Source organism: Typopeltis vanoorti, chromosome 18, assembly GCF_054136105.1.
Source record: "Typopeltis vanoorti isolate ZY-2024b chromosome 18, IOZ_Tvanoo_1.0, whole genome shotgun sequence".
In the NCBI taxonomy this organism is placed as follows: domain Eukaryota; kingdom Metazoa; phylum Arthropoda; class Arachnida; order Uropygi; family Thelyphonidae; genus Typopeltis; species Typopeltis vanoorti.
The window spans coordinates 50,829,148-50,841,284 of record NC_143566.1 but is presented as its reverse complement, the minus strand read 5'-3'; the positions used below and the strand labels follow the sequence as shown (position 1 = coordinate 50,841,284).

Below are 12,137 nucleotides of genomic sequence, written 5' to 3'. Positions count from 1 at the left end.
AATTTTGAATACTGTCATGTATACAGCTAATTTGACTAATTTCTCTCTTATTCCATATAAATTTATTCAGCTGCCTTCCTACCATACCACCTTTGTTGATTCTGTTGACTGATTCCATACTTAAATTACCATCTTCACTAAAAATCATGCCTAAGTTATATTTTTGAAGAGAAAAATACTAAACTCAGTAGTGGTGACCTAATGAGCCTGTTGCTTCCTTCTCATGCAGTACTAGAAGCTTTCATCTGATAATGTCTGTACCATTGAGGTGGGCACCATGTCCAGTTTTCACCAAAACTTAAATTTTTACATGGTGTTCATGTTTCACAAGGACTATCTAATAATAGTAATAATAATAATAGACTATCTAACATTTCCTTTCTTTTAGAAAGCTACATGTTTAAAACTAACCTAATCTGCAGCAAAAATCAAGAGTAATTATGAAAAATCAATGCTGAAAGATTATTCTCCTGTCTCTACTGAAAAATTGCTATTTTGCAAAATAGCATCCTATGCTTCTAAGGTAGATATAACCATGCCAAAAACGTTTTTATTAAAGAAAAGTTTATAGTTAACTGACAAAATGAAAAATGTAAGAGCAGTTATATATTTTTCAAGAGAAAACACTAACAACCTATTGGTACCGGCAGCAAGTTTACACATTAGGCCAGTGGTAGTCAAAGTGTTAATGTGTATGCTTAACCTCATAGAAAACAGTAGAGATGTGAGTCAAGGCTATGATGTGGCCAGGAAATCGGTCCTTTCCTACCCAACCAACCACCTACTCAGGAATGGACGTCAATTTCCTAAGTAGATGACTGATGACTGGGTAGAAAAAATGTGAGCTTGTCTCACCTTGCTTCCAATACAGGGGTGCTTCCTCTAGCTAGAAAACTATTCAAATACACAAAACTGGAAGAATGCAATTTTCTAACATATGCAATATAACAGAACTGTTTATTTTCTTTGCAGTTGAAAATGAGCCTAGCAATTTTATATTTATAAGTAGAAATGTATCTGATGATACATGAGATATACATCACATTTACTTAAAGGAATCTCTTTCAGGATCCGGATGTTATTGAGTAAATTAAAACTGCAGATTCAACAATTATGCCTGTTTACATTCACTGAAATGATTGATGTGTCCTCCTCCTCGTTTGTCTTTTTACATACAACAGTAGTGAACTTGAAATGGACTTGCTAGCCAGTAATGCTGAATGATTTGCAATTTATAGAGGTTGTACCAATTTTTTTAAGTACCTTGTGAACATGTTCATGTAATGTCTACTACAAACTAGCATAGTAATCTTTTTCAGATAACAGAAATGACTCGGATGCATTCAGGAGTTTGAGTTCTTAAGCATTAGATTGTTTATTCTATCTTGAAACATTTAGCCTGATAAATTCACTTAATTGCTTGCACGCAAATCCAGTGGCTCAAATTTTGATTTGAGCATTTTGTCAGTGTCACCAACTTGACGCTGATTAGAATGGGATGGTTGCAGTTACTTACAAGACTCTGAATAGGTGAGCTTTATATTCGCTAACTGTCAACAATCTGATTTAAAATCTCTACATGATTCTTTTGTGGAAAATACTATAAATTCAAGGCAATTTGGCATAAATTTTGTAAATAAAATAATATTCACCTTCTGTTACTTTGGCATCAGAGATAAAATGATTCATAAAAAATGAATGGTTTTATGAGTTCTTGAGAAATCTAGGAACTATATTGCTTCTTCCTTTCATAAAGGACAAATTTCTGTTTTCTCACCTGGAATTTTGAAGCTTCACCCCCAAGCTCAGTTTTTAATGGCATTGTCCTTTGATTGAAAGGACCTTGGTTTGATTCCTATCTTGGATATGAAGAGCCTTTATCAAGACTTTCAAATGAAAATGAGTTTGTTCATCTCATAGTGTTGGTGGTAGAATTTTTTTCTCTTGGAAGCATAGGGTTTTCATCCTGCGAAATGGGAATGTGCACTTATGCATGTGTACCTAATTAACAGATATAATATGCTGGCTGCATAATCGTACTTGCTTCAGCTCTAATTCCATAATTCCCAACAACCTGCCATCACCTGGAAAGTGACATAGATTTCTCATTCCTGTAATGTGGTATTTGCCAACTTGCCAAATCTACAGGAATATGAATATTTGAATATATGTATTGTGATAAATTTCTTCCATTCTGACAAATCACAGCTTGCCAATCTTGCATTATCACTAGCCACAGGATTCACTGAACGAAACAAAAATCCTCCATAGAAGTTCTCCAGCAAGTCAACAACTCTTCAAGCAAAGTTTTTTTGAAGCATTAGGAAACTGTCTAGACCACAATCAGTATAATTTCAATTTATATGAACTCTGTGAAGTGATCACCTTTAACATTTAATTTTAAAAAAAATCTCTTAAATCATTCCTAACCATTAATTTTTGTCTGTATCCTAAGGGCATTCTTGCATAACATCCATCAGAAGCTGAAACAGTTAGCTTTGTATCATGCACACTTCATTCCACTTGCTTTAAAATTGACTGCAAACTAGTTCACCTTCTCCAAGGACAGCTGATATGAGAAATCAGTGATTATTAAGTTATTAAATTTAATGATAGATGTATATGTGTATACTCATTGGAACACCTTCAAGCATTAACTTGAACTTTTATATGTCAGTGGTCAACCTATCCAAAACTGTTACTACTATTAGTAGTAACTAAAAAAAGTTACTACTAATACTACTTGAAGATTTTCACTAATATGTCCCTTCCCAATCACCATAAATTAAGGAACAAAAAGAAAATCACAATAACTTAAAAACTATATGATGAATTTTTATGCAATTTGGCAAAAAGCAGTATGATATATGAAAGAAACATCCACAAAATTTGTAAATAAGCAGTTTACTTTTAATAAATGGGTATATGAAGACAATGGTCAAAAACAATGTCAAAATGAGATTATCAGAGCTCCTCAATAAAGAATATGGTTGGTTACTGCTCACAGCAATATAGTGCTCACAACAATATTTCATACTATAAAAACTGAGACAAGGAGAGTGATGAGAACTTGATCCACCTTTGCTATGAGTTGCCAAGGGCTGTACCACCCTACCTCAGTCCTGAAGATATTTTCAGGTGCAAACTTTGTTTGCTTACACTTGGATAAAAGATTAAACTAAATTTATTATGGTCTAACCAGGTGCAAAATAAACTTCCAACATCTTTCTCTAAATCCAGAGTAATTTAATAATAAGGTGGTACACCGGTTGTTAACTCGTATAGGTAAATATGACCTCTCCAATGCTTCTGGCTTAGTATCACCACCCTGGGTCTGCCTCCCACTGACGAGACCTCAATAAAGGTCGAAAGCAGTATACATGTCTGCAAGGAGTTGTGCTTTGCATTATGGGAGATACTGAGACGAGGAGTGATGAGAGCTTGATCCACCTTTGCTACAAGTTGCCAAGGAATGTACCACCTTACCTCAGTCCTGAAGATATTTTCAGGTGCAAACTTTGTTTGCTTACACTTGGATAAAGGATTAAACTAAATTTATTAAGCTTTCAATATTTCATACTGTTTATAATGTTGTTTCAGGAGCTTAGTTGGCAATAAAAACCATTGTTCTTGCAAAGCTTAGTATCTCAAGAGTTTTTTTTTTGAGGTGGGGGGGGGGAATGAGAGCAGCAATGCATCTCATCTAGAGCCTTCTTGACATGCTCAGTAGGATTAAGATCAGGAGATTTAGCTGGCCAGTTCATACATATGATAGTCTCCTCTTGAGAATTTTGTTGATGGACTTCACTTGATAAGAACAAGCATTATTGTCCTGTAGGATAAATGTTCCCCCATTGCACCTGCTTACAGACAAATATAGGGTCCGGGATCCCGTCTAAGTTGCAGCATTCGTGCTTCTTCTAGGAAGCACATACAGGTCTCGGTACCACCCGATGAGATACTTCTCAAACTATCAGACTATCTCTACTATAAGTGTCCCTTTCACAGATATTAAAAGGATCATAATGTTCCCCTGGTTCTCTCAAATCAGAGCATGCCTTGTATCACTTCGCAGAGCAATTTAGGACAATACAGCTCCCCCATTAGTCTTAGGTCCAGTTGACTTGGAGCCTGGGCCTTTTCAAATGTTCTCTCCTGTGATGTGGGGATAGGGGCATGCAGACCATCAATCACCTAGCATATGGACCACCTTTGTGGAGCTTTTTGTGCACAGTAGAAGCAGATATCACTATAGTAAACGCAAGGTCAGATCATAGCCGATTTGGGGTAGCACTCCTGTTTTTGTAAGAAGATAATTAGAGATATTGGTCACCCACTGCTTTGTCACCCAACCTTTCTTCACTGCACCACTGGGATGCTGTGTATGACCATTAGAATTGGGTTCTGCAGTCTGTGAATCACAGAAGGACTCGCATGCAATCATCTGGCCACCTCTTCCTGACTTTGGCTGGTCTCTCTCTCTCTCTAGCCTTATCATGGCTTGCACTTAAATTCATTGGTTAAATGATGTCTTGCAGCCATATCCAAGAAGTTTGTTATCATGAAATTTCTTGTTGTCATTCCAAATGCAAAATGGAAAACCATGCCAAAACACCCACTTTTATTCTGTGGCTTATCTTCATATACCACCGACAGTGCTACTCATTTGTGTAGATAACCAAACTTAGTATCACTTTTTATGCAATGTACTTTCATATGTTTTTCAATCAAATTATTGCATTTTTCTCTGTTTCTTAATTTATGAAACCATCATAGATCTTAACTTCTGCCATATCTGTTCTATCTCAATTTCTTAAATGATAGAAAGTAAATTTTATTTGTTTTACTTTTGTCTAAAACATAGATCTCACAGTCCTTATAGCTCACCTTCATATGGTGAAGAAGATGAAGATCAGCAAGAGGACCGTAAAAAGAAGGACCGACTGTTACACAATCATTCCAGATCTAGAAAAGTATCTGCAAGAGGAGGTAAAAGGAAAAGAATATGTGATCCCAAAAAAAGGAGAGGTGGTGGTCAACCAGGAAGAGGAAGGAAAAAAGACCAGAGAATGAGACCAGTGTGTAAATTTTTTGCTGAAGGAAAATGTATAAAAGTAAGGATTAAATCTTAATCCACTCTTGGGTAATTACTTTTTATACGAGTTTTTTTGAGTTCTATTTAAAATTGAACTGAACTCCATATAGGTTGAATGTGATATGTTAAAATGCATTATGTGAAATGAATTAATAAGTAATATAATATTCAAACAAGCAGTTCACATTTAATTTTCCAAAGAACCTATAGCATATCAGTGCAGTAAGGTACAGGTAAGGACTAAGAAAGAAAAAAATCTATTGAAATTTTTTTTAAAAGAACTGGAGGTTGAAATTGTTGGGAAACGTGATGAGGGCTGCTCCATTATAATGGAACATATATAATAATATGGATATAATAATACATTGGTTAATGCAACCTTGTCAAAAGGTATAAGCATTAGTGAGACTTGGCTAACTGCAAATGACATAATTATAGGGATAGAATATGATGGATATAGTATTTTCAGGGAGGCTAGATTGAAAAGGACAGGGATGAGGTACTGTTGATGATAGCAGATGAATTGCAGCCAACAAGATCAGGAGTCAGTCAGGCAGATGGCAATTCTTTTAAGTCATCCTAGTGTGAGATGGAGGCAAATAAGACAAAATGAAAACTAGTTGCTGCTTATAGGCCAAGGAGTGCCAGGAATGATGTGGAAGATATGCATCAGCAGATTAATACAATGAGTGCAAGTCGAGTAATTATTATTGGGGACTGCAACTTTGGAGATGTAAATTGGAAGGGGGAAAGATCATGAACAAGAAGGAAATGGAATTTATACACTTACTGAGAGATAATTATTTGAAGCAGAATGTGACTGAAGGGACTTGGGGTATGAGATCTTGTTATAGGGTCAGAAGACTTATAACTAAAATGGCTACATTGTCTCTAATTGGAGAAAGTGATTATTTGGTCTTGACTTGAGAGGTAGCAAAACGTGGAAATTGCAGTTAAGGAGTGTATATGTGAAACTATAAGTCAGGTGATTATGGTGCACTTAGGAGGCAGTACCATGGCATAATAGTCTGTAAGGGAAGGATGTTCACAGTGCATGGTGGATATCTGGAGGAAGCAACATCAAGGTCAGAAGGGTAATTCATGTAGGAGTTAGATGGACAAGTAGCATCATTAAGCATGAGCTGCAAAAAAAAAAAAAAAAAAATTGTTGTGGAGAATATATATAGAGAAAGATGACCAGCTAACTCATAACACTTCAAGGATCAGGCAAGAAAGGTGGCAAGCATGGTAAGGAAGTCAAAATCAGGTTATGAGAAGAAATTAGCCAAAGAGGCAAAAGGAAATCCCAAAGAGTTTTTTTGTTCTGCTGGAATCTATATTATTTCCATTGTTAGGTATAGTTTTGTGAAGAATTTTATTGATGGTATTTTTGCTGTATCCATTGTTTATAAACATGTTGCTGATAATTTGTAATCTTATTTATGAGCTTGTTCATTAGAGCAAATTGCTATAGCTCTGTTTTTGAGAGTATTAATGACTCCAGATTTTTGTGAAGGGTAGTTGTAAGAGTTAGCATGTATTGGGGGGGGGGGGACTGAAAAGTTCCGGTAAACGCTTAGAACAAAAGGATATTAAAGCGACTGATATAACTACAAGAAAGAACATATCTTAAAACCCTTTACATCGAGGCCATGTTTCATCAATTCTTTTTCCTCGTGGGGAATATGTAGAATAATGTTAAGTTACATGGTTCTACCTTAATTCCTTCATGGTGATTGTCACAACTTTTCAGAACACCCTCGTATGTAGTGGCTGGTATGTGTGATCTTATGATATGAAAATCAAAATGTTGAATAATTATTTTGGTTTATTTAAAGTGAAGTTATCACTATAGAATGGTAGTTATCTCCATAATTTATTAGAATGGAAGTTAATGAATGTGATAATTAATCAACAAAAAAAAGGAAAGTCATTTCTTTTTAAACATAAAATTTAAACATTGAATCAAATATAGGTCTGGTCATTGCTTGTGCTTATTTAGAAAAGAGAACTGCTTTTGAAAAAATTCTGTATTTAAGAATAGATAGTAGAATAGACTGTTTCATGCCTGTGCAGTTTGATAGTGAATTCCATGATGGTAGGTATAAGAAAAATCAATATAGGTTTGATTCTAGTTGCTGACTGGAGGAACATTTGTTAAGGTCTTGGTTTTGCATAACTTTTTGTGCCCTGGTAATTTATATACCAAATCACACCAGTAAATAGATCCACTAATGCCTTTTATTTCCCAAGAGGAAGTAGGTGATGCCATTTTAGCCGTCTGACTTTTTTGAAGACTAAAGGGCAGTCAGTCTCTACTTACAGCCAGTCAGAAATAGCTGGCCCAAAATAAAAATGATTTTAAGCAGCATCCAGTGAAAAGAGTAAACAAGAAAATTATTGCATTTCTTGGTTCTTAACCCTAATGCTGTATGTTATTGTCTGAGTAGGTCTTGCATTGATTTTCAGGAGTTTACGGAATGGAAAACCTTCTTGCCGATACCAGAGATTAACAAACTTGGGAAATTGCTAAAGAAAGCGTTAGAAAAAGTTCCTCTAGTCAGTGACTAGAATCAAACTTAGAACAGTCGTTCTTCAGGTGGTCTATCTAGCATTATTGACCATTTCCACAGAGTTTTGCAGGCCTTATGTATGTCATTAATTTACAGTTTAATGACTTTCCTTCAGTGTTCTTTCTTACACTTTCCTTCAGTGTTCTTTCTTACACTTTCCTTCAGTGTTTACTGTGCATGTTCAGTAAAATAAAGCTGTGCATTCAGCTCAACAAAGTTAAACTCATAATGAGAAAACAAATGGCCTCACACAACATTGATACTTTATTCTGGATTTTGTAAATGCCTGGTCATGACATAAGAATTAAATAAAAAATTAAATAAGAAATTTAATTTTTTATTTAATTCCTAACCCATATGCTTTTGAGAGAGAACATTCAGTTGCCATATAAGCTTGAACTTTTAAATGAACAAAATCGAATATATTATTGTTCTTTCAATGAAAGGAAGTGTTGTTGAAAAAAGAAAAGTAATTTGGAAGTTTACAATTGACTTTCACTGTAAGAAAAATGTGTTTTATTTCCCACAAAGAGTACCCAAGGCTATTTTAGCCCTGTCTAACTTTTTTGGAGACTGAGAGGGCAATAGCTAGTAAGAGAGAGCTGCTCCAAACTATCAGTTATTTTAAGCAGCATCTGATGAAGAGAATAAGGCAGACAATTGCCTCCCCTCATGGTCCCTAATCTTAATGCTCTGTCAATTTTCTTAAGGTTTCATATCTGTTGATTCTGGATTTTGTGAATGCCTGGTAATGATTGAATGATATATGCACATAAACACAAGAAAGATATTTAATTAACCAAATATTTCGGCTGGAAATAGCAGACCATCCTCAGTGGTATTACAAGAACAGTTTTAAAAAATACAAGCTAGAATACTAACAATAGATCGTTAAAAAATAGAACACGGCTTGTGATGTTATATCACTAAGTATGAAACACAATATTTTGAAGTAGAGACATGATTGAAAAAAAAAAAAAAATTAATGAGTAATCTTGATTAGACCTTCCCAGATTTTTGATATAGATACACAGTCATTACGATTTAGGTTGGGACGATGGAGCAAGGCCTCTATGCTTTCCTTGAACAAACGTTCAAACCTATAATGGAATCTATGCAAGAGGCGAGTCCTGGACCAAAGGATGCTGTGGTCAGTTTCAATCCCGTGTTGAGCCAATCCAGACTTTTCAGGTTTGTTGTGAAGAATGGAGGATTGATGTTCTTGGATTCTTTTTTCAAGAGAACGTCCAGTCTGTCCAAAAAATAAACTCCAGGAAGAGATAAAGTTGAGCATTTGTCTTTAGGAGAAGGAAAATGAGAAGACAATTTGTTAATAGGAGAATACGTAGCTGTTAAATCATATTTCTTTAAAATTCTTGTGATAGGTTCTGAAATACCAGAGATATAAGGAATAGGCACTCGACGTATTGAAACTTTGTTGTTTTGTGGAGGATTACAAGAATTGAGATGTTGAGTACTTTTTTCAGAAAAGCCATTGAGTTTCATGTGTTGTTGGATAGTAGAAAGTTCTTTCTGTAGATAATCAAAAGTATTGCAATTAGTTTTAGCTCTTCTGATGAGGCATTTTATAATTGCTGTTTTTTGACATGGATGATGGGCTGATTCTTTAAGAATATAACGACCTGTGAACGTTGGTTTCCTGTCTACTGTAGTTGTAAGAGTATTTGAAGGTGACCGGATGAGGAGAACCTCTAAAAAAGATAACTGGTTGTTTTCTTCTATTTCCATAGTAAACTTTATACGATGATGCAAGGAATTGATACTGTTTAAAAAAGAAGGTAAAGAGTTTTTGCTGTGTGGCCAAATAGTAAAGATGTCATCTATATATCTTACCCAAAAGGATGGTTGAGGGAAAATAGATGAGAAGAGGACTTTTTCTAAATGTTCTAAATAAAAGTTGGCTAAAGCAGGAGAAAGAGGACTTCCCATGGCTGTTCCTTCTACTTGGCTGTAAAATTTATTTTGACGTACGAAATATCCAGAATGTATTACGAAATCGAATAGTTTTATAATGTCTTGAGGAAAGATGTCAGCAAGTAATTTTAAAGTTTCCTTGAGAGGTACATTGATGTATAAAGATTCTATATCAAAGCTAATCATAAGATCTGTAGGTTGTAATGAGACATTTTTTAATTTTTCTAAGAAAAATTAAAAAATTTCTCATTTTCTGAGGAATTTTTTAATTCCTCAGAAAAAAAAAAGGAATTAGAGTTTCCAATGTAAGATTTCAATAATTTAGCTAGATATTTGGCTACATGGTAAGTAGGAGAATCAATACAATCTACTATTGGACGAAGAGGAAAGTCAATCTTATGTATTTTAGGAAGACCATAAAATCTAGGAGGTCTTGCAAAATGAGTTTTAAGTCTTTCAATTGTGTCTTTATCTAAACTGATGACTTCATCTAAGAGAGAATTTAATTTCTTTAGTTGTCTGTTGGTTGGATTATAATCAATTTCTTGATATGTGGAGCGGTCTCGAAGCAAAAGAGAAAGTTTTCTTCTGTAATTTGCTGAGTCCATAACTACTGTTGCTTTTCCATTGTCAGCTTTGGTGATAATGAGGTGATTATTTTTTCTCAAGGACTGTAAAGATTTCATTTCAGAAGGAGATATGTTGGAAGGAGGAAGTTTGGCCTTAAGTAGAGAAGAAGCGACTTCTAGGCAAAGAGCATTAGATTTATCACTAGTTAGATGATTGAGATTCCGTTCAATGTTAGCTAGGAAATCTAGATATGGTATCTTATTAGGAACAATAGAAAAATCATGTCCTTTTGGCAGGATGAGGCTTTCAGTTAAAGGACGTCCGGATATATTGACAATTCAATTATGTGGAGTTATGAAGGGCTTGGATTGTCTAGATGAAATAGCTTCATATTTACGGGTTAGATGCTGACTTAGTTTATTATAAGCATGTTGAGTAGAACATTTAGCCACATTTAGAACTATGTGAGAAAGATGTGGATCCAAATTTGTGGAAATATAGGTGCGTAGATCAGAAATATGATGACTGTGAATAGCAAGGTCATGTTTAGCAGCTTTAAGTTGGTTACAGATTAGAGATAAACCAGTGTTCTGGTAAATATTATGAGCTCCAGGAAATTTTATCATTTCTTTAATCTTAGCGAAATTGAGAATAATCTTGTTGTTGCTGCATTTTTTTAAGAAATTAATCTTTGCTCGTAACCTACCTTGTATAACTGAAAGTTTTCCTAATTTAGCGGTTATTTTGGTAGCATTTTCCCCATGAAGGATGAGAATTTGTTGTTTTAAGGATACTTGTGACATAAGACTGAATGATATATATCTACAGAAAGAACTTTCTACTATCCAACAACACATGAAACTCAATGGCTTTTCTGAAAAAAGTACTCAACATCTCCTCAATTCTTGTAATCCTCCACAAAACAACAAAGTTTCAATACGTCGAGTGCCTATTCCTTATATCTCCGGTATTTCAGAACCTATCACAAGAATTTTAAAGAAATATGATTTAACAGCTACGTATTCTCCTATTAACAAATTGTCTTCTCATTTTCCTTCTCCTAAAGACAAATGCTCAACTTTATCTCTTCCTGGAGTTTATCAAATTCCTTGCAACTGTGATCTCTCCTATTTTGGACAGACTGGACGTTCTCTTGAAAAAAGAATCCAAGAACATCAATCCTCCATTCTTCACAACAAACCTGAAAAGTCTGGATTGGCTCAACACAGGATTGAAACTGACCACAGCATCCTTTGGTCCAGGACTCGCCTCTTGCATAGATTCCATTATAGGTTTGAATGTTTGTTCAAGGAAAGCGTAGAGGCCTTGCTCCATCGTCCCAACCTAAATCGTAATGACTGTGTATCTATATCAAAAATCTGGGAAGGTCTAATCAAGATTACTCATTAATTTTTTTTTTTTTTTTTTCAATCATGTCTCTACTTCAAAATATTGTGTTTCATACTTAGTGATATAACATCACGAGCCGTGTTCTATTTTTTAACGATCTATTGTTAGTATTCTAGCTTGTATTTTTTAAAACTGTTCTTGTAATACCACTGAGGATGGTCTGCTATTTCCAGATGGAAATATTTGGTTAATTAAATATCTTTCTTGTGTTTACGTGCATATATCATTCAGTCTTATGTCACAAGTATCCTTAAAACGGCAAACCTGGTAATGATTGAAATAAGATATTAAATTTCTTATTTAATTCCTGACCCCCAATGTTTCTGTGAGTTCAGTTGTCATATACAAAATTGAATTTCAAATTGAGCAAAAATACTAAAATGTATATGTTATTGTTCTTCCAGTGCAATCAAGTGTTGCTAAATAAATAAATAAAAGTAATTTGTTGATTTACAGTTGACTTTTACTATAGAAAAAGCCCACATATTCACTCACTATAACAAACTACTGAAAACTTGATGAATGTTTGATATGTACGATCCTATTCCTGGGAT

General features: G+C 34.6%; 1 protein-coding gene across 1 annotated transcript in view; it reads left to right on the top strand.

Moving 5' to 3' along the window:
* LOC150096664 (uncharacterized) overlaps window positions 1-12,137 on the top strand; it is a 111,663-nt gene that overhangs the window by 62,011 nt on the left and 37,515 nt on the right. Inside the window, exon 5 of the mRNA XM_090408289.1 lies at window positions 4,865-5,114. Coding sequence (XP_090264415.1) covers window positions 4,865-5,114 — 250 coding nt within the window. The remainder of the gene's footprint in view (window positions 1-4,864; window positions 5,115-12,137) is intronic.